Raw genomic sequence first — 23,866 nt, forward strand, 5'->3', positions numbered from 1 at the left:
TTAACTTTGTAGTGTAGACATACCCTGATTGAGTAAAGCATTTCAGTCTCATTGACTTCAATGCAGATGTAAGCACATGCTTAAGTACTTTGCTAAACTGGCATTAGGTATTCATGGCCATTGGAGGCTATCAGTCTGTAATGCTGAGCAGTAATTCTATCTCCAGCAATATTAATGCTGAACAGGCAACTTGAAGTTTATAGTTTAGACATTAGTTGATAAACAAATTGGCTTCACTATTTGTTTTGCAAGTAACAGATCTGAAATATTTTCATTTTGAGTTACATTCAATCCACAAGTGACAAGCAAATCCCTGAATTACTTGCACTTTGTTCATAACAACATTGCAGAATAGAGAAAGTGAGTTCCCTGTCTAAGAAAACAACTATTCCAGACTCCAACAACGACACCCCCAGCATAGCACTGGACAAACTTTGCATTGAATAAATTCATGTCTTAATACCACTGAGTACAACAAGAAGTCAACAGAGATTAACTTGGCTCTCTATGTCTCAGCCTCCCAAACTGTGGAATGGGAATAACAACATTCATCTCCCTGACAGATAATGTAGAACTGTCACTGGAGACTGGGATCCCATGGGTCCCCCAGGACCCACTGCCATAACAGCGGAGCAGGTAAATGTATTTCGTTGAGGGTGGGCTTGGGTTGAGGAAAAAATCCAGACTGCAGTAATTTGTGTGGGGGGGGAAATGAATCACTTGTCAGTTTGCCAAACAGAATTTCAGTAATGTAAAGCAAGGGTTTAAAAAAAAATAAGAGTTTTAATAATTAAATGTAAGCAAAGGATAGAAAGAGATCTGATATCCATTATATAAGGAAATAAAGGATTTTTACATAGTCTAAGCAAGATTATGTTATTCTTTTACTCTTAAAAAGTGTGTCTAAATTGCATTTATATATATATAAAATGTACTAAAAATACTTACCTAGCATTGCTCAGATCTTTAACTCAATTAATATTTGGGGTTTTTTGCAAAATAAAATGAAAAGGTACATGTTTAATTTAAATCATTGAGGTCAGGGTGGAGCTGGGGAGAAGGGGTCCAGTATACAGGCTGCACCGGGGAGAGAGGACTACCCCAGGCCTCTGTCACCGCAGCAGCTTGGGTGCAGATGAGAAGCGCCTGACCATACCGCTGCAGCTCCAATGGGCACAGCCAGGCAAGGGCAGGTTCAGGTTCGCCTGCCCCCTGCACTCCCCAGCCAGAGTGAAAAATGCAGCAAACTGTGCACTTTCCCGTTGCTCCCTGACAAAGGGAACAGCCAGCAATGTTCCTGTATTAATTGGGGGGGAGCTTCAGTCCTCCCTCCCCCTCTGCCCTCCCTAAATGTTGCCAGGAGAGGGTGAGAGGCTCAGGGCTGGAGCAGTCCCAGCTGGAGGAAGGGGCATGCCTCCACTTCCAGCTAACCCCTTTCACCTATGTGGTTAGTCTATCTCTTTTCTGTTTCATTTTCTGAGAAGCAACCTCATTCCAGGCACATCCCATTTTCCTGGCACAACCAAACCCTTGCGCCTTGCTTTAAAAGTCAGGGGTGGCCAACCTGTGGCTCCAGAGCCACACATGGCTCTTCGGAAGTTAATATGCGGCTCCTTGCAAAGGTACCAAATCTGAGGCTGGAGCTACAGGTGCCAACTTTCCACTGGGCTGGGGGGTGCTCACTGTTCGACCCTCAGCTCTGCTCTAGGCGCTGTCCCCCTCCACCCTTTCCCCCTAGGATTCTGCCACTTTCCACCCTCTCCACTGAGCCTGTCACACCCATGCTTCCCCCCTCCAGTGTCTCCCACTGAGAAAGAGCAGATCACAGTGGGCAGGAGGAAAAGAAGAAGGAGGCGCTGACCGGTGGGGCTGCCAGTGGGCGGGATGTGCTGAGAGTCGTGGTGGGAAAATGATCAGGGCTGGTGACATAGAACTGTTGCTCTTTGGCAATGTGCATTGGTAAATTCTGTCTCCTTCTTAGGTTTAGGCTGGCAACCCCTGCTTTAAGTTATGATAAAAGGTGGTACTTTTGTGGTACTTGCTCTTACCATTTAGAAGGAGTTCTTGAACAGACAGACAGACACACAGACAAACTCTCTCAAATATATATTACGTTAACTGTCTTTTTGTTGTTGTTTAGGGCTATTAGTAGCATGGAACAATCACTCTCTTATGGGATTTGGGGGATCTAAAGCTTTTGAAGGTCAGCGAAGATAAAAATGCAAGAAACAATGCAGGAATGGGTGGGAATGGGTACTGCAGGGCAGGACAGAGGCGGGATTAAAAAATAGTCCCTGCAGGGCTTTAGTGTAAGGTTTAGTTTACATTTGTAAAGTATTTTGAATAGGATAAATGCTTTATTAGTGCTAAGTATTGTCAATTTACCTGAACAGGTAAACTCCCATGCTTCATCTCAAAAACCAGCAGCTTTGAAATCTTCCCATAGAGATTCCATCTGGTGAGATCGTGAGCACTGCCAGTCAAAAAGGAAAATAAATAGCATGCTAAGATCATCGAAAAGAGAAAAGCTACTGTTTGTAACAGTCCTATCCCTCCCCACCTGCTCCTAACAGCTATCAAAAAGATTATGTTTTTATTTGGAGAAAAGGCTGATGACATTCATAGTAAAATCTAAATTTATAAAGAGAAGAAAGAAAAATCTCACTACATGTATAAGTAGTACAGGCAGTCCCCGGGTTACATGGATCCGACTTACATCGGATCCCTACTTACAAACGGGGTGAGGCAACCCCGCACTAGCTGCTTCCCCCCAGCAGACCAGGGAGACGCGAAGCTAGCGCCGCGGCCCCCCCCCCCACTCCAGCAGACCAGGGAGACGCGGAGCGGCTTTTCTCAGCAGACACCTCAGCTTGAGAATAAAGGACTGAGGGAAGTGAGGTATGGGAGAATAAAACTGAGCTCTGGAGAAATGTTTGGCTAGAGTTTCCCCTACAATATGTACCAGTTCTGACTTACATACAAATTCAACTTAAGAACAAACCTACAGTCCCTATCTTGTACGTAACCCGGGGACTGCCTGTAAATGTATTCTCTTTGTGTCAGCATCTAATGGATACAGATGACTAATTGACAAAAACCTCAAAAAAATTTAACCAATTTTGCACATGCTGTATCCTTATGTTCCCTATGAGCTATATAATAATTTCGAAATAAAACAGCCTCCATCTATGCAAACTGTATGTAGGCACGTGAAGCACAAGGATCTCCTTCCAGTTTGATGACAAACGTTAAAACTGATCATAGTTTTTGCCCTTTACAATGAATCTGCTAAAAAGAGATGCTTGAAATCTTCTAGTACAAAGAAGCTCTCATTATAGACAGAAAAAGGAAAATACAGATAAAAGTACAGCCTAATACAGGGCATTCCCGCGATACGCTGCCCTGGCATACGTTAGTTCCCAGTTCACTAGTGTCATTGATGCTTGTAGGAACTGTTGTGTTATAAATCCTTCTATTCCCCACTGTTACGTTGCGGGGGGGGGGGGGGGGGGGGGGGGGGAGGGAGAGAGAGAGACCAATTCACACAAACAGAAGTCAGCCATAGGGAAAAAATTCCCCACTTTACATTGTTTCGCTACATGTCCACATTTTTTGGAACGTATCTTGGACAATTAGCAGGGATGCCCTGTATCAATTATAGCCTTTAGCCTATTGTTTCCAAAGTTATCACACAGACTTGTTCCTGCTACAAATATACCGCTTGCCATGAGCCAAAGGAATAGGAATATGCAGAAGTAAACTGAACTGCTCCACTTTTTCCACACAAACCAGAAATGCTCTCTCCAAACACACATCCAGTAGAACCACAGAGTTCATGAAATGACCATACACCTCATTTGGAACTGGAAGTAAACAATCAGGAAGCAGCAGACCAAAAAAAACTTCCCCGCAAATACAGTACAGAACTATGTTAAACATAAACTACTAAAAACGTTTAAGGGAAAGCAGAATTCTTTTTCTGCATAGTAGTTTCAAAGCTGCATTATGGTAAATCAAAGTTCAATTATAAACTTTTGAAAGAACCACCATCACATTCTATTGAGAGTTACAAAGTTTTCATAGTTACAAATAATCTCCTTTCCCAAGGTGTTTGTAACGCTGACGTTCTACTGTACTTTCCAAAAGAGATCTCAGGCTTCATGCCTTAAACAGTATTAGGCCATGCCTACAGTTTCTCACCGGAAAAAAATCCCCGTGAACACAGCAAATTACAGACCCGTAAAGCGCCAGTGTAAATGGGCTCCGAGTGCTGGAAGCCCCAAGCTGCTCTCCTTGTTTAGATGGTTTCAGTAGACCACTAGGAGAGTTCTTTCCCAGCGCTGGTGCTGTGGCCATACGTTCATTTTAAAGTGCTGCCAAAGCAGCACGTCAACGTTTTAAGTGTAGACTCAGCCCTAGAGCATGGGTTACCAAACTGGGGGGGGGGTGAAGAAATTCCAGAGGGTCGCAAGGCGACCCAGCCCTCCCCCCTACAATCAACTCTGCCCCCCCCCCCCTAAGTTTTGCTGCTATTTTTGTTTTCCGGTCAGGTGGGTTTTTTTGGTTGTTTTTTTTTTGGCTCAACAAGTTTTGCTGCTTCGTGAGGGTTTCTCAAAAATCAAAAAGGGGGCATGATACCAAAAAGTTCGGGAACCACTACCCTACAGGGTTTTTTTTGGAGCAACAGGAAATCTCAGCAATGCATGATAATGGGAAAGTTACTCCTAGGTGATGGCCCATTTCTGACACACTCAGTATCTTACTTGGTAAGAATTCTCAAGTAAGTCATCGGTAAGATCCTACTCAAGGTGAGCAAGAGTTGCAGAACTGGGCCAGTAGAGAACAAGCAAGAGCATTCTGCACTACATGAGAGAAGGGCTTCAGAAATTTGCTCTTTGAGAGACGGAGACCAGACAAATTAGAGTTAATATACTGTGCCTGCTGTCAGTCATAGTTCTCTTACTGCCTTCCTTATATGCTGATTGCCAGATTGGACGCAGTGGTGGTTCATATGGTATCCAGATAGGAGGGAGGATATGGAAACAGCTCCAACTAAAGGGTCTACATGCAGATAGTGATATTCTGATCCTGTAAGCAGTCCTGGTCAGACTTCAAATTGACTTCATCACTTCCACTCAAGCCCTACCAGTAAGTTCATCAAGAATTCTCTGTACAGAGATTCTGCCAACATTTAGGTCTAGAGTCTAGAAACTAACAGGAAAAAGCACTTGTGATAAAAATGAATTCCACCTGAACGTTCTATGCACAAACATCACACCTACTGACTATTTTTTTTCCTTTTATGCAAGCTTGATTTGACAGCCACCCAACAGCAATTCCTGTTTTATAGAAGCATGCTAGCAGTATAGGAAAAGAAGGCAATAATCATGTAAACAAATGGCTCACTTATGAAAAGCTGTTATTCTTCTCAAAGTGGAATATATTTGGCAAATTCCTTCTTCGTCTGTGCAAAGACCTTCTCCCTAAATCACACAAGTTAGGAAAGAGGAAAGAATAAACAGAGGTGTTATGGGGCAGCCGTTAGCTCCTCTACTAGCCATAGGTTCAATTATATTCCCCAGGCCCTTCCCTAAGATAAATAATAATGTACCTGGGTTGGAAAGAGGTTATATGTAGAGCCCTGCACAGATACAAAACTTATATCTGCATCCGCAATCTGTAGCCACAAAAATGAGTGTGGATATCCGCATTCACATCCACAAACATGGATACCCACAGATATAAAGCAGATTCATGTCCATGGATGCAGAATACCCACAAATTTGCAGGGTTCTAGATACAAAATCTGTATCTGCAAAAATGAGTCGTGGATATCCACACCCACATCTGCAGATGTAGATACCTGTAGATATAAAGTGGATATCTGCAGCATTGCAGGGCTCTAGTTATATGCCTAGGAAATGCCATGCTGCTACCCTCACATTATAACATCCTCATAACTAAACATCCCACGGCTGCCTCTCTGCACTTCCGTGTCCTGGTAATAAAAACCACAAAGAAGTCTAATGCAGACATTCTCACATTGTGGTGTGTGCCTACTGTTGATCCACCAAGCACCTGCTAGAGGCCTGCAGAGAGCTGGCTACTCACATGGTGCTGGCTCTCCTTGTTTTCAGCTGCCAAGTCACACAGAGAGCTAAAAATATATTAAATACTTTCCGAGTATTATTTTCCCATATATACAATTGCTGTAGTTTCCACAAGGATACAACAGCATCATAAACAGCAAAGGAGATTCTCCTGCCAATCAAGGGTGAGAAGACAGGAGTTCCATGTGACAACCTCTTTACTGTGTTACACATTACACAAGTAAAAATAGTCTTGCAGCACCTTAGAGACTAACAAATCATGTAGATCGTATCATGAGCTTTCATGACCACAACCCACTTCTTCAGGTGAATGAATCGTGCCCACAAAAGCTCATGATAGCATCTACATTTTTTGTTAGTCTTGCAGTACCTTAGAGACTATTTGTTATTTTTTAAGTTTTTTCAGTTACAGACTAACATGGCTACCCCTCTGAAACATTACACAAGTGTTTAAGTACCCTTGCTGGCCTCTTATAACCTTATTTCTAATTTTAAAAAAATACACATTAGAATAGATGTCTAATTAAACTACTAAAATAAATCCAAAATGATTTTTTTTGCCTGACACATTAACAGTATTCCAGCACCCAATAAAAATCAACTTGTTTGAACTTCCATGCTGTGGCATGACACCTGTTAGCGATGGCATAGTTCATCAGCTACATGGTCCTGTTGTCAAAACCAGCCAGAAAGCTATTCAAAGCTCCACCTGCTGTTCCTGCTTTTGAGAATTAATGAAAACCCTGGAGACAAATCAGCAGACTTCCTTCCAGAAAGCAAAAGCTATTTTCAAGACACAAAAGCTACTTTAATGTAATAGTACCTACAGAATTATCTTAACTGCCCCCGCCCCAAACAGCAACAAAATTATAAAGGGCTCTTTGATGTACCTAACAGATCCATCAAGCATGTCTCATTAGAGTTTATATGGGCATTTTCCAATAGTAATATTAACCCTCTGTCATTCAGGGATAGCATATCTGTTGGTGCTCTGGCCATAAGAATCCACATATTAGTGCATGCCCAGAAATCCGATTCTCTAGTGCCAGAGACTACACCATCCCTTCGCTTTCCCTTCTTCCTTCCAGAACATAATTTTCTCTCCTTTAAAATGTAAGCTGACTGCCCCTGTAAGCTTTGCGCTCTTTGGAGCAAAGAAAAAACAGCTGATTACCATACTGTACATCTCTCCTTTGTATTTATTTCATTTTAATTCTGATATGTTTCACATATTTCTATTTCCAGTCACACGCACCTCATGCCAAGATTCATCCAGCAGCTCATTAAATTTATCCACCAAGTCATCTATCAGCTGAGTTCTGGCAAGATCTGCCCTCCTGTGGATGGCCAGTTCTTCATTGCAGAGGATATAGTATGTCCTGGAGCAAGCCTCGAGGACATCCGCATCAGAGTGTTCGGCTACAATACCTTTCACCACTTGCAGCAAAACATCCAAGTGCTGCAAGTGATCATGATGATACAGTCAAATCAATATTATGCCTATTTTACATTTATACCTTTTTACTTTTATACAACCAAAAATTAAATAAATGCCAGTTTGGGGAGGACAGGCAGGGTTCACGGGACAAGATTTTGTTTGTTGCCTTTTATGCTGTCACTTAAGAACAGCAATACTAGGTCAGACCAATGGTCCACCTAGCTCAGCATCCTGTCTTCTCACAATGGCCAGGGACTGCTGCATCAGAGGGAATAAACAGAGCAAGTATCTAACAATCTATTCCCTATCATCCAGTCCCAACTTCTGGTAGTCAGAGGTATAGGGACACCCAGCACCCATCTCTGACCATCTCATCTAATAGTCATTGATGAACCCATCTTGCATGAATGTATCAATTCTGTTCTGAATCCAGTAATACTTTCAGCCATTACAATATTTCTTGGCAGCAAGTTCTACACGTTGACTGCACATTGTGTGATGAAGTACTTTCTTTTGTTTGTTTTACACTTGCTACATTAATTTAATCAAGTGATTCCCAGTTCTTATGTTATGTGAAGGTGTAGATAACATTTTCTCTACACCAGTCAAGATTTAATGATCTTCCCACATTGTATATTTTCTAAGCTAAACAGTCCCATCTTTTTTAAATCTCTCCTCATCTTGAAGCTGTTTCATAGCCCTGATCATTTTTTGTTGCTCTCCTCTATACTTTTTCCAATTCTAATATATCTGTTTTGAGATGGAATGACCAGAACTGCATACACTATTAAAGGTGTATGAGAACCATGAATCTACATAGTGGCATTATGATATTTTCCATTAGCTTTGTTAACCACTGCTGCATGCTGAGCTGACGATTTCAGTAGGAATGTTGCTACACTTAAAAGGCGAAAGCACTGCGATGCATCCTCCCCATGGCATTTCAAAGTGGCAGCTGAGTCCCCAGCTAACTCCGGGCTCCATGTGGTGCTGCCACTTTGAAATGCCGCGGAGAGCCCAGAGTCAGGCTCCACGCGGCGTTTCAAAGCGGGAGTGCTGCATGGAGCCAAGGGTCAGCAGGGGAATCCCCAGCTGGCCCTGAGCTGCACGCGGCATTTCAAAGCGGCAGCGCCACATGGAGCCTGGGGTCTGGCCTCAGGCTGCACGTGGCGCTGTGGCTTTGAAGCACATCTCTCTTCTCCCCCTTTCCCCTTGCTACCTCTTTCTGATAGAGGCAGCAATTGGGGGGGGGGGGAGAGTGACTAGTCGACTGGCCTGTCAACTATCCGATAAGCTTATTGGATAGTCGACTAGTCGTTCACAAGCCTAGTTTTCAAAGAACTATCTATAATGACTCCAACATCCACTTTCTTGAGTGGGAATAGCTAATTTAGACACCCATCATTTTATATGCATAGTTGTACACCTTAACATCTTCCTAAAAACTTAATTACATATTTCAGCCCCAAGTCTAGCAACACAACTGACTCTAAATAATGCTAATAAAAGAAGAGACATAGGGGAAAGAGGGCAGAGAAGAAAGTGCCCTCTAGATACAAGGCTGCCTAACCAAGATGATGCATGTTTTAGAGCTCCCATCATTCTGTGATGGACTTATTTCTATGCGTGGGTCACTGATAGTATTGCTTGTTACACAAACAAAAACAGGTAACAGCATCTTTCTGCCATATTGCTACTGCTTTAGCTTCCCCTAAGTGTGTGTGTGTGTGTGCATGCGTGCGCGCAGCAAGTATCCAAGGATCCAATTTTTCCCTTGCCTTGTTATGGATATTTACAGGGGATTAATTTGAGCAATCCACTCCACTTACATACGGGCTTTGCTATTTCACGGATCTCATCCTTCCATTCCTGAATTCCCCTCCTCCACATAGAGAAATACTATCCCCATTCTTCTCTTTGCAGTTACTATCCTCCCTCAGCAGCTGATAAGGGAGACAGTTTCCAAAGAGAATGCAACCTCATTCTGCAGTTAGCTGCTGGGAGACACCAACTTGGATACATGTTGTAACTCCCCCTCTTCTCTGTCCAACAAAAGGCCAAGTACTAAGAAGCATTAGTTTATTCCCAAAGCTGGGCCTCCTCCACAAAGCCATAAATCATTATCCACTGGGGCTTTAGGCCAACCTTGCCTTGGTATAGCTATACAGGCAAATGTTAAAGCATTTCTCTGGTGGCTTCAGTTCAAATAGGAAGCATTTCAACAGGGTATAAAGTAGTGCTTCATGTCCCAACAGTCTCCTGGCTGTAACAAGGTCTCTCTGAGCCCTATAAATGGTCTCATAAACGTGCTCCGCTTCACACACAGCCAATTGCCCCAGTTCCTATTCACCTTCTCCAGACGTCCAGTACTGTAAACATCTAAATCATAATACTGGGGAATCTGCAGGAGGGTCGCCACTTTTTCAGCATCTGCTGAATACTGCAGAGGAAAACAGGATATGAGTGTGCTGCAGGAATTTTAATGAAATATTTAACATGCGTTCATGGAACAGCTGCTAGTTACCTTTGCCAAGAGCTGAGGAAGCACCACAATAAAGTGCTCAGTAATTTTGGTACAATCTTCCAATTGTATTTTCTTCTCTTTTGCTGACAGGATCTACAGACAAAGCATTCAGTTTCAATTATAAAATACTCTTGGAGTTGATTAGAACCTTAGCCTTACCCAAGGTTCTTTACACATCAATATAATTTTAACACATCACCAGGCTGAGTCAAATATCTCCCCATGGGATTTCAGAGAGAGAGAGAGACAAGAGACAGAGAGAGACAGAGAGACAGAGACCCTTTATTTAAAAAAAAAACACTTGAGTTACAGTTGAACAACCAGACTGCTGCTTGGATGCTGTTTGAACTACATCTACTAATGGATAAAATGGCTTCCACTAAGCTGAGCTTTCTCTAATAGCTCATCTCATTCAAAATCCATTGATAGTAAGATGTTTTCTCTAAAGGTCAAAAGGCATTGTACTTGTCTTGTAAACACAATGCTGTTCTCTTTCTGCCAATGTAGCCGTGGCTGGAAAGTGTTGTGGGCAGACCACATAAGGAGGACAAATTTGAGTGCAGCACAATAAATATATTAGAACAAAATCCACTGACCTTCTTGGCAGCTCCTCTGCCCACAGGAGGGTGACCTTCAGCAGCTTCTCGGACAGTCACAAAGATGATTTCAATGAGGGCACTTTCCTGGGCATCACCCAATGCTGTAAGCAAACCATCATCCCCTCAGCATCTCACAAAAGTAAAGTGAAGATGCAGGGATAGGTAATGAGGAAAGTCCTACTCAGTGCTCAAAACAACTTTTGGAGGAGAGAGATACTGCTAAAAACAGATGAAGAATGTAAATTGAAATTCTTTTCTATGTTATACATAGAAAAAATAATCAATTTTTAATTGCACCTTTGAGAGTTAGGCACCTAAAATATCTTTAAAAATCTGGACTTATGTGCTTTGATCCCATAGCAAAGCATTACTTCTACTTCTGCCACAATAAAGAGTGTTCAAGGCATTTTCTATACAAAACTAAACCCTCTCAAATATCAGATTTCTGAAAGTGACAAGAAATTCAACACAGCATTTTTCTTTAACGTGATGAACATCAGTTCCACACTACTGTGTTTCAATAAGATAGGCACATTTAGATTCTTTACTCACCCATGAAAACCTATATGCTCCTTGAAATGTAAAAGGTAGATTAAGATTTCTGAATACAAAGAAAACCTTCATGCAGTGAAGTCATTTTCCTTCCCACCTTACAGTGAACTTAGTGTGTGTAATTCATTACAACCACAGCTACAATACACACACTGTGACTCACTAAACTGTTTGGAAATTTAATTTTACTGAGCTCATTATCAGTGGACCCCCACTCTATTTGCTAAATAAAACAACATATTCAGTATCACAGAGCTGACGTTTCCCCAAAGAGAATGGGCCAAATTCAGATCTAATGCCAATAAAATTTCATCCTCTTCCATCAGGTCTGAGACTCATCATCTCCTGGGAACCCTTGAGCTCAATGTGACTCTAGAACCTCCTATTGCTTCTCAGGGCCCTATTTGCGGCTCTCCTGCAATCCAGGGATGTGACTGGCAATTTTCTCCTCCAGAAAGTACAGAGCCATTCACCAGAGTGCTCCCAGAGCTGCCTGATCCACAACTCACTCTTGAGGAGGAAACAGTGTAGAACAAAAGACACTGGCAGCCCCTTGAATCCTTTCTTAACCTTCTGAGTAGGAGAAAAAGAAGAACATTCTTCATCCTCTGCCTCCCAGCAGGCAGATGGGGAGGAAGAAAAAAAGAGACAGAAGGGAGGAGTCACCGAGGACATATTCAGGACATAATTGTTGGGTAGTTTCTCACAAGGATTCTGTAGGAAGACTGCATCAATATTTGAGGGCACTGAGTCATGGCAGGACACTGAGCCAAAACTGTTTTGTGGCTCTCTGCAACCAAGAGATGGCTCTTCATGTGACGCTGCTATAGTTTAAAGGTGAAGGACGTTTCCTCTAGTAAATACAAGAATAATCTGGGCAACATTACTGTCTTAACTCAGCTTACCTTCTCCTTCAGCAGCTTCCAATAAAAGAGTGGTCATGCAGTCCCAGTCCTTCAACAAACCGCCTGCCCAGTCCCACAGGCTGTCTACAAGGTACGTGATGTGTTTATGTAGCTAGAGAGTAAAACATAAACCCATGGAATCCATCATTTACTGAAATGTAAATATAGATTACTTCCCCCCCCACTATAAAACTGTGTGTGTGAATATATATGTATGTATGTATGTATGTATATATATTTTTCCCCCCCTCAATGTGTAAATTTTTTTACTAGATACAAATTAAATAATAAATCTTCTGTTTGCCATATGGAGAACAGCATAGGAGAAAAAGAATTACCTACAGGACAGAAGAAAGATTTCCTAAAAAGACTACTATCCCCCAAAGCTATCCTGAATATCACCTATTTGTTGGTAACAACTAAAATTCCCACTCCAGTTTAGGAACTTGAAATGAGTTACACTTTAGTTACTATCCCTGGCTGAGAAGTCCTTGATTTTTTCAGAAAGCCAGTTCAATATCACCTCTCTGCATTAACGAAGCTGTAAATCAGAGTGTTGGTACAACTGAACACACATATACAGTTTTACTTTACTTAAGATCATCCTAGAGTTGAGAAAGTATCAAGTCCTAAGATCAACAGTTCTCAGCATGAAACCAAAAGGAAGTGCTCCTCCCTTACTCTACTTCTCCCTCCTATTTCTAGCAGCCTCATAGTACCAACTCTCAAACAGCTGCATTGGATTTGAAAGCCTCCCCTCTTATCTTTTGTCTGTCTCCATCTACATTTTCCTTACCTCACTCTCCAAGAAAAACTTTATTAATTTCCTCATGGAGCTGGTATTAGCCCCAAACTTCCCTCTTCTTTTAGATGGTACTTCCTCTTCAGTTCCCGGATAACTAAGCAGCCTGCCAATCAAAAAAAAAAGAAAGAAAGAAATCAGTCTATTTCTGCTGTGCACCTTTAGTTTACTCAGTGAAGACACACAAATTCTGTCAGGATTTCAGGCAACTTTATTTCTTTCTTGTAAAAATTTATTCATCCATTCAGTGAGGCGCTAGATAATTTTTTAGTTCAAAGTTCTCTCTGCGAAAGCAGGAACTACCTGCTGCAGCTGATACTGGGGACCACCAGTTGTCTGGGCAACATACATAGATTCCATGGCCATGAGTGCACCTAGCGTTAGGCATTTATTTATCCTGTAAAGGTGCCCACTATAATTTAGAGATCATCATAAAGAGAAATAGCCTTTTAATAAAAATCGTACTGCCCAGCAACCTTCATAATATGGTACAAGCCAGCCTCTTAGGACATGTCTACACTGCAATGTAAGCTCAGGAGTAGTGGGACTTGAGTCAGATGATCTGTGTTAAGAACTTGGGGCTTGAGCAGCCATGCCTATTCTTGACCCTACGTTACAATTTTTCTAGGCAGTGCTCAAACTTGGGGCTTTGGTGTCCACACAGGAGCATGCAGACCCAAATCAAACCAATCACATCACAGACCCCTTAGTGTCTTCCTAAATGTGGACACTGAGGCTGTGGTGCACTGTGGTGAACACCCCTCCACAAGAAGTAAGAGGAGGAGGAGTACTCAGACATGGAAGTCTGATGCCCCACAACACAGTCAGAATAGTTTCTGAGGCCCCCTGTGTAGACTTCAGGCACTAGGCCACAAGCACGGACTCGTGGGATCATATCATCATACAGATCTGGGATGACCAGCAGTGGGTTGAGAACTTTTAAGAAAGGCACATTCCTGGAACTTTGTGAGAGCTTGTCCTGACCTTCCAGCATAAAAACACACATCAAAGAGCACCTAAGTACATCCAGAAGCAGGTTGCTACCACTGTCTATAAGCTGGGACAATATTCCCAACACATGGTACTATCATAAACAGAGTTATTGTCCCCGCCATTACTCTGGGCATCCCCACTTTTACTTTCACTTATGAAACCAAACCTTGATTTCAGAGGCCCTGGCAAAAGATTACTTAATTACACTCTCCACAGCTGCAGAAGGGTTGTTGAATACGCTTTGGGCAGACTGAAATTCACTGGAGATGCCCACAGACTAGTCTGGATTGCAGTGCCAACAATGCTGTCTGCATCACTGTGGCTTGCTGTGCTCTTCACAAGCTCTGTAAAGCCAGATGTGAGACATTTCTCCCTGTAGGGACCTATGACAGCAAAGTGCTACTGAATCAGTGCCTCAGCTAGAACGTGCAGCTACCACAGTGAGAGGTAGATGCAACCAAGCACCAGAAGTCAATTTTTTGCTGAACTCTGTCTTCCACCTCCCTTAGCCACTGTTCTGGAAAATGCATAGTAAGTGCCTGCTGCTTCACTGAAACCCTGTCCTCAAGCTGCATGGCCAGTCTCAGCCTTTCCTTCTGCCTCTTGCTATGCGCCTCTTCCGCAATCTCAAGATCCTTTCTGGTAAATGGACCTGCTCATCAAACCATCTCAAGTACTTCAATCATAACTTAATCACGGAACCGTTTCTGCTTGGAGCGGTCCAAACTTACTGCACTGAGGTTGAGAAGTGGAGCTACAGCAGTCAGTAGAGGTCGAGGGGTCAAGCAAGAGGACAAGAAACGGAAGGTTGTTGTCTCAAATGTCTCAGTGGAGGACAGCAGAAATAAATCTTGTGGAATTACAAGGATATAAAATGATACATTTAAAAAATGAACTGAAATATGTTGTGAGGGGGGTGCTCTCAGCCCACAGAATCTCCCTAGATAGAGTTTGGTTAATCATAGTTACAGTGGCACAGAGACAACGATAAGTTAAAAATCGCAAGCTGTTTTTATTTTACCACAATTGCATAGCTACTTAGTTTGGGGATCAGGGAAAGGGTAGCTGGTGGCCATGCTATAAAAGCTTTTTCTATCATTACAGGCCTTTCACATTTTGGAGAATGTAACTTTTCTTGTGATGTTCTTGTAGCATCTCCTGGCAATAGGAGATGCTATTCCAATCTGCTGGAGGGAAACCTGCAGTGTATCCAGTCAAAGAATTCAATCACATAGTGACTGAACAGCACATTTATGTGTGGAGTGGGCTGGTCAGCTCCAGAGGCCTAGAAAACACTCTCTTCCCCACAATGTGATTGCCTATGTTGAGTTCCTGCTTCAGGACAAGTTTGCAGCTATCTGCAGCCGGGACTGGGTCGAAATCCATGAGAGAAGCAACAGGATACTGCCTGCATTAGTCTGCACTTGGCTTATCATATGTTATGGCTGCATAAAAACACACAGAATTCCACAGGCATCCTCCTCTCTACCCCCTGACATATATTGTGACAAAATTCTAACCTCTGTCATAGTTGGGACAAACTATTTTGTCATCTGAAGAGTGCACAGACTGCCTCTAACTGAAATAGGCACAATGTTTGCTGTAGACAGCTCCGTAGACCACTGAACGATTACACAGCAGCAAACAGGGGAACCACTCAGAGGGACACTGCCCTGATATGTGTGGGTGTGTCTAGACTACAGGGTTTTGTCGACAAAACTATACCTGCGTCTACACTGCCGCTGAGTTCCGTCAACATAATGTCGATAGAACTCAGCGGTTTTGTCAACGGCTGTAAACCTCATTTTATGAGGAATAACGCCTTTTGTCGACAGAGTTCTGGATGTAGTCTAGACGTTCTTTGTCGACGTAGACGTACCCTGAATGGGCAAGGGAATGAAAAAAGACTGCCAAGTATCGAAGAATCATAAGCCTCGTCTACATGTACTGGGAGATCAGTGTGGTGGAGATTTAGCTAAAACAATGGCTGATCACGCTCCCATCAACTCCGGTACTCTCCTGGAAAGCTTCTCCCATTAATCCCTTGCAATGGGGGCACTGTGGTAATTCAAACTACGTTACGACAACTCCAGCTACACTATTCATGTAATTCAACATTACCCCCTAGTGTAGATCTGGAAGGGACCTCAAACGATCCTCTAGTCCTGTCCACTGTGCACATGGACAGAAATATTATCTACGCCATCCCTGACAGGTGTTTGTCTAACCTGCTCTTAAAAACCTCCAATGATAGAGATTCCACAGCCTCTCTAGGCCACTTATTTCAGTGCTTAACCATCTTCACTGTTAGAAAGTTGTTTTTTTAAATATCCAACCTAAGCCTCCCTTGATTCAATTTAAGCCCATTGCTTCTTGTGCTATCCTCAGAGGTTAAGAAGAATAGTTTTTCCTCCTTCCTCCTCTTAACAATCTTTCAGCTACTTGAAAGCTACCATGTTCCTTCTTAGTCTTCTTCTTTCCAAACTAAACAAACCCAGTTCTTTCAATATTCCCTAACAGATCATGTTTTCTAGACCTTTAATCATTTTTGTTGCTTTTCTCTGGACTTTCTCCAGTTTGTGCGCATCCTTCCAGAAATGTGGCCCCAATACTCCAGTTAGCGCAGAGTGAAAGAATTATTTATCTTGTCTTGTTTACAAAACTCCTGCTAATGCTTCCCAGAATGATGGGGTTGTGTTTTTTGTTTTGGGGGATTTTTTTTTGCAATAGTGTCACACTATTGACTCATATTTAGCATTTTGATCTGCTATGACCCCTAAATCCCTTTCTGAGGTACTCCTACCTAGACAGTCATTTTCTATTTTGTAATTGTACAACAGATTGTTCCTTCTTAAGTGGAGTACAGTAAACTTCCAATAATCCAGCACCTTTAGGACCCAGAGGGTGCCAGATTATCAAATATGCCAGACTATCAGAAGGGGGGGGTCTATAAAGGGTCTGGGGTGGGGTGGGACAGATGGGGGGGGGGCAGCGCTGCGGGACCAACCCGGCAGCATCCCAGCTGCTCTGTCCCAGGCATCCCCAAGTCAGCCGCTGCTGAAACTGACCAGCGGCTGTCTCTGGGAAGCCCGGGGCAGAGCAGCTCCAATTGTCCAGCAGCCTGGAACACATCCGGGTTCTAGGTGATGCCGGACTAGCAGGAGTGCCGGACCACTGGATGCCGGACAACTGGAGTTTTACTGTACTTTGCATTTGTCCTTACTGATGTATCAGCAAAATATTTACCACACCCCCTGCCTATGTTCCTCAAACCTGACACCCATGGTATGTCTAGACTACATGGCTCTGTCGATGGAGCCATGTAAACTAGTTTACCCGACATAGTCAATGAAGCGGGGATTTAAATAATCCCCGCTTCATTAAAATAAAAACGGCCACCACGCTGTGCTGACAATAAGCTGATCCAGCACAGTGCGGCAGTCTAGACGCGGATCAGTCGACAAGGGAAGCCTTTGTCAATCACTTCCTTACGCCTCATGAAATGCCTCATGAAATAGGCTTCCGTTGTCGACCGATCTGCGTCTAGACTGCCGCGCTGTGCCAGATCAGCTGATTGTCGGCACAGCGCAGAGGCCATTTTTATTTTAATGAAGCGGGGATTATTTAAATCCCCGCTTCATTGACTATGTTGAGTAAACTAGTTCACGTGGCTCAATCGACAGAGCCATGTAGTCTAGACATATCCCAAGTGGCCACGAGTGGCATGAGGGCAGTTTAGCATCAGCGTAGAGTTAAGTCTGTGATTTCTCTGCCAAACCTGCCAACAAAGCTATGAACTACTGTCATGTGTGATGGTGGTTTATGTGACGTAGAGCTCTGTGCACTGATAGCAGTACAGTAAACTTCCGATAATCCAGCACCTTTGGGACCCAGGGGTGCCGGATTATCAGATATGCCGGACTATCGGAAGGGCGGGCTATGAGGGGTCTGGGGTGGGAGGGATGCCACCCCAGATCCCTCATAGCCCCCCCTTCCGATAGTCCGGCTCTGCCCCAGGCATCCCTGATTCAGCCGCTGCTGAAACTGACCAGCAGCGGCTGAATCGGAGACGCCTGGAGCAGAGCAGATGGAGTGCTGCTGGGCTGGTCCGGTAGCGCTGACCCTTGGCGCAGCAGGACCAACCCGGCAGCACCCCAGCTGCTCTAGGGGATGCCTGGGGCAGAGCAGCTGGGGCGCTCCTGGGTTGGTCCTGCAGCGCCGCTCCTCGGCGTTGTGGGACCAACCCGGCAGCATCCCAGCTGCTCTGCCCCAGGTGTCCCCAAGTCAGATGCTGCTGATACTGATCAGCGGCTGACTCCAGGAAGCCCAAGGCAGAGCTGCTCTGCCCTGGGCTTCTTGGAGTTAGCCGCTGGTCAGTTTCAGCAGCGGCTGAATCAGGACGCCTGGGGTAGAGCAGCTGGGGGCTGCCGGGTGTGGTCCCACAGCGCCGAGGTGCGGCGCTACTGGACCAACCCAGCAGCACCCCAGCTGCTCTGCCCCAGGCATCCCCAAGTCAGCTGCTGCTGAAACTGACCAGCGGCTGACTCCAGGAAGTCAGCCGCTGGTCAGTTTCAGCAGCGGCTGAATCTGGGACACCTGGAGTGCTGCCCGGTTGGTCCCGCTGCCCCGAGGGGCAGAGCTAGGGGACCTACCCAGCAGCGCCCCAGCTGCTCTGCCTCCGGCTTCCCCGATTCAGCGGCTGGTCAGTTTTAGCAGCGGCTGAGTAGGGGAAGATGGGGGCAGAGCAGCTCCAATGGTCCGGCTGCTCGGAACACTTCCAGGTTCCTGATGGTGCTGGACCATCAGGAGTGCCAGACCATCAGATGCCGGACCATCAGAGTTTTACTGTACAATGATCAGCAGCTCATGTCACAGTGACCCAGTGATTTGCTTGGATTCCAAGGCTGTGTCCAGACTCAGGGGTTTTTTCGAAAAAAGTAGCCTTTTTTCGAAAAAACTTCACCTGCGACTAGACTGCAGCCGCGTTCTTTCGAAATTAAATCGAAAGAATGCGGCTTTTCTTTCGACGGTGGTTAACCTAATTCCACGAGGAAGAACGCCTTCTTTCGAAAGTGCTCTTTCGAAAGAAGGCGTTCTTGACAGCAAACAGGCTTTTTAGAAAGAGAGCATCCAGACTCACTGGGTGCTTTCTTTCAAAAAAGCGGCTTGCTTTTTCGAAATTCCGCGTGCAGTCTAGACGCTCTCTTTTGAAAGAGGCTCTTTCGAAAGTATCTTTCGAAAGAGCCTCTTTCGAAAGAGGCTTGCAGTCTAGACATAGCCCAATGGAATACTGATGAGTTGCTGATGTTACAGGTCCCAGGTTACAACAGAGAAACAGGAATAAAAAGTTTAGTAAGTAGCACCACCAATGGGTAAGAGCGACACTGTTTTGGTGATAAATCACTGATTAATAACATTAGTCCAGAAAGTTGGGGACCTACAAAAAAAATCAGGGCAGAGCTAGGATATATGACGAGATACCTCAGAGAAGGGATTTTTCTTTTTATTTTGTGTTGGGTGTTGGGCCTGGAACCACAAATCCTAGGCCTTACATAATTTTGCTGGGTGGGTATGGACAGCAATGGAGGAATGGGGGAAGAGGTATGAATAATCATGGTCAACTTTTAATATTGCTTCTTCAAAGCCTTGCCAAAAGTATTTTCAACAATTTTTGCTAAAACAAAACACAGAATTTCATTAAGCTGTAGATACAAAATATTTATTAATTTCCTTTGTAGCATGGCAGTTCCATTCATTTCCCACATCCATTGTCATAAAGACCCATTTATAAAAGTTACACCTGGGAAGTTAGATTTTATATTTCATTGATTTGACTGAAAATTGGGAGGATTTTTCATCTGTGGGCTCTCTCATTATTCAAAGCCTTTACAATGTATAAGACAACTTTCAGGGGGAGAAGAGGCCACCTTTGCAATTAATCATAAACAGCTACAAAAAACCCAACAGATGCCAGGTGATCAACTAGTTCATCAGAAGTAAAACAACAGGGAAAAAGTAGAAAGGAAGGCTGCACAGTCCTTGGCATGATATAATACCTGTGGACTAGTCAGTTGTTTTATACTTTATTATAGTTTTGTACATTTCTCGTGCTTGCTTAACATGCTGGGGCTGGAAAGTGAAGCAGTTAGCCCCAGATAACCGCACTCCACTTATTCAGCAGAAGAAAGCACATCTGGTATCCTCCAGAGACTAGTCACCAATTGAAAGATAAATGTTTAATGTTCCTCATAAACAAATCCATTTTCACTCTGAAACAATGAAAATATGCAAAAAATATCCAGGCAGAGATACCTTTTATAAAGGAATTCCCCGGCGGCTACTGCCAAAGGTCTGTGCATGGTATAAACAAACTGGAATAAGGTTTCACAGTCTTCAGATGATAACGCATCCTCGCAGTTCCTGTGCAAAGATAAAATATAAGTAATTATGCATATTTAACTAGAAAGGATTATATGTATGCTAATACTGGACATGATTCTCCACTGCCTTGTAGTTCATATTGTCAGTTTCTGCAAATTAAATCGTGATATGCTACATACTCAGAGCAATAGTATTTTTGTACTGACTGCAGAGATGTATCTACACAACATACAAGGCATGAAGAATTTGGCTCTCCGTGCGGCATAAACATTAACATAAAAGCATGGTTAAGGCTCTTTGGCCTTCAAGGCAAAAAAATTCAAAAATTAGTTATCAAAAAGGAAAGTCACTACAGAATATTTTTAATCTTGGATTGTTTCCCATATAAATTTATAATATAGATTAAATATCCTGTATTTTTCAAGAAAAAATTGTTTAAAGCTACTTAATCAAGAGGCCAATACTATATAACAATATACTTATACAGAAACCCATTTTAAAAATCATGGAGGAAACATGATCAATAGCAAACTGATTGGTATGCCAAAGACGGACTATTTACTGGAAAACCTAAAAAGTAACAGTTTTTTCAATAAGTATACAGCCATAGTAATGACATTTCTCATTTACACAGCCCTTTACACCTTCAATGCACCACATAAATAATAATCCATCCTCCAATATACACCCAGTGAGACCAGATGATATCCCGATTTTCCGAGGAAGGAAACTGAGGCAGCAAAGCTTGAGTGACTTGCCATAGACTACAGAGGGAGTGAAGATTAAAGCTCAGATTAGAATTTAGAAATTCTAGGCTCCTACTCCTGCATTAATGTCATTGGACAACACTGTCAACAGAACAAGAGCAATAAGACCCTTCTACTTCTGGGAGTTTATGGTAGGGGGAAGGTAAGCTAAATAAGTTGGGGCAGAGAGCACACTTGTAGTGGGGTTATTAATTTATTAAATAGCTTTGCTATCAGCCTCCAAGAGGCTACATCTTTTAATACAAAACTGTCTGGATAAAGGGGCTACTACAACATCTAACAAGACTCTCAATTTTGCAGCTGCTGAGATTGACATCCTAGTAACACATTGTTCTTCTTCTGTGTTGGCTACCAGCTCTTTTGCCATCAGCACTGCCTTTGCATTTAGCACCGTGACAAGTTACAAATTCAAAATAGAAAGCCTCTGGCACCCTCAAATCCTATTCCCTAGCAGGTAAATACTAGAAACAGATGCCTCTCACTAACCACTACTTAAACACTGGGTGAAGGTTTGTGGGAGATTATAACAAAACAAAAAAAAGACAAACAGCTCTTAAACTAATCTATAAACATTGGCTGTGGTTTAAAACAGTAAGAATTGGTTGGAAGCCCCAGGGTAGTTGAAAAGAGGGCATGCTCTCTGTTGGCTTTTCACTTCTGTGAGGCAACAAGGTCTTAACATTCATAAGTTGATCATTATGGTTTATTTCCCTGTGCACTACTTGTATATTTTTGCTGAAAAGTTCCCTGCTATTTTTAATGAAAGTTCTCTCTCCTGCTAGGTTGCCCTCAAGTAAACTTGGTTATAATGATCACCGGCACAGTAAACAGGTTTTTATAGTGAAAATGTTGATGATGTGCCAAGTAAATATTGACTAGAACGTGTTTAATAGAAATTATACACTAAATAAATGCATTGCCAAGTGGAAAAGTGGCATTTAGGGGGGTGGCAAATAATTATTCAGCCATCTTTAGGACTGCTGAAATAGTGAAAAATATATTTATGAAAAAGTTATTCAGTGGCATATTTGAAAAATTTAAAATGAACTACATACAAATATGATTCAAGCAGCTCCTGTGTGGTGTAGTTTTGTACAGCACATGAGCACCCAGCTATGTATTCTGTGGAACCAGGATTAAAATTTTAATAACAAAGGCTGATGTAGTTGAGTGACATTCACCTTCTCTTTACTTTTGCATCCTGTGGTGTCAATGGGACTGAACATACTAAACAGCACTTACAAACGCAACAGCTGCTCATCCAGCTTTGTATCAGAAAAAATATGGAGAACTGGGTGAAATAGGCTTATTCACTATTATAGCAACAAAAGCTAAGTCCTCTATAAACACGGACGTTAGTTCGAACTAACTTTCATAGGCGCTACACTAGCGCTCCGCTAGTTCGAACTTAATTCGAACTAGCGGCGCGCTTAGTTCGAACTAGGAAAACCTCATTTTACGAGGATTAAGCCTAGTTCGAACTAGCTAGTTCGAATTAAGGGGTGTGTAGCCCCTTAATTCGAACTAGTGGGAGGCTAGCCCTCCCCAGGTTTCCCTGGTGGCCACTCTGGCCAACACCAGGGAAACTCTATGCCCCCCTCCCGGCCCCGGACCCCTTAAAGGGGCCCAGGCTGGCTACGGTTCCTGTGCCAGGTGCAAGCCTGCCAGCACCCAGCCAGCAGACCCTGCACCTGGCACGAATCGAGCCAGCCACCCAATGCCCCCCAGCCCTCCCCCTCTTCCCGGGACCAGGCTGGTGGCTCCCGGGAGCTTGCCCGGGACCGCAAGAGGCGGGCACCCACCTGGGCTAGTGCGGACATCGTGGACCTCGTCCACGATCTCCGCACTAGGCACAGGAAAGTGGCTGTCTAGGGCAGGAGAGCTGCCAGCCTGGCCACCCAGGAGCAGGTGTGCATGAAAATCAAGGGGGTCCACTGAGACCCCCGACCCTGAGCCCTGAGCTTACAATGGCCGTCCTGGGTCAAACCAAAGGTCCATCTAGCCCAGTAGCCTGTCTGCCGACAGCGGCCAACCCTAGGGACCCTGGAGGGGATGGACCGAAGACAGTGACCAAGCCATTTGTCTCGTGCCATCCCTCTCCAGCATTCCACAAACCTTGGGCAGGGACACCACTCCTACCCCCTGGCTAATACCAATCCATGGACCCAACCTCCATCACTTGATCTCACGTCCCTTTAAACTCTGTTCTAGTTCTAGCCTTCACAGCCTCCTGCAGCAAGGAGTTCCACAGGCTGACTCTTTGCTTTGTGAAGAACAACTTTCTGTTACTAGTTTGAAGTCTGCTACCCATTCCTTTCATTTGGTGTCCTCTAGTCCTTCTTTATGGGAACTAATGAAGAACTTTTCTGTATGCACCCTCTCCACCCAATTTCTGCTTTTAGAGACCTCTATCCTGTCCCCCCTCCGTCTCCTCTTTTCTAAGCTGAAAAGTCCCAGTCTCTTTAGCCTCTCTTCATATGGAACCTGTTCCCAACCCCTGATCATTGTAGTTGCCCTCCCCTCTCCCAGCCTCTCTCTTCCCCTCTCCCACCTCCTTTTCCCAGTCTCCCCCAGTTTTGTTCAATAAAGACAGATTCCATTTTTGAACACAATTGTCCTTTATTTGGTACATCAAGAAAAGGGGCTAGGGAAGGGTAAGTGGAAGGAGGTGAGGGAGGAATGGGGTACGAGCCCCCGATGGGGAGGACTGGGCTGGCTCTGTGGGCTTCTGGGGGTGGAAGCTCTCCTGCAGCCCCCCAATTGCCCCCTCTCCCCAGATGGCAGCCTGCGGCAAG

At 43.8% G+C, this 23,866-nt stretch overlaps 1 protein-coding gene across 6 annotated transcripts in view; it reads right to left on the bottom strand.

Annotated features, from left to right (window-relative positions):
* Positions 1-23,866, bottom strand: part of LOC102454764 (cohesin subunit SA-2-like) — a 108,635-nt gene that overhangs the window by 33,285 nt on the left and 51,484 nt on the right. For all 6 annotated transcript variants that reach the window (XM_075916025.1, XM_075916026.1, XM_075916018.1 and 3 more), the window contains 9 exons: positions 20,236-20,343; positions 12,925-13,036; positions 12,129-12,240; positions 10,669-10,772; positions 10,073-10,165; positions 9,899-9,988; positions 7,366-7,569; positions 5,407-5,483; positions 2,386-2,473 (listed from right to left, as the gene is read on the bottom strand). In XM_075916025.1, coding sequence (XP_075772140.1) covers positions 2,386-2,473; positions 5,407-5,483; positions 7,366-7,569; positions 9,899-9,988; positions 10,073-10,165; positions 10,669-10,772; positions 12,129-12,240; positions 12,925-13,036; positions 20,236-20,343 — 988 coding nt within the window. The remainder of the gene's footprint in view (positions 1-2,385; positions 2,474-5,406; positions 5,484-7,365; positions 7,570-9,898; positions 9,989-10,072; positions 10,166-10,668; positions 10,773-12,128; positions 12,241-12,924; positions 13,037-20,235; positions 20,344-23,866) is intronic.

This window comes from Pelodiscus sinensis, chromosome 1, assembly GCF_049634645.1.
Source record: "Pelodiscus sinensis isolate JC-2024 chromosome 1, ASM4963464v1, whole genome shotgun sequence".
Classification (NCBI taxonomy): Eukaryota; Metazoa; Chordata; order Testudines; family Trionychidae; genus Pelodiscus; species Pelodiscus sinensis.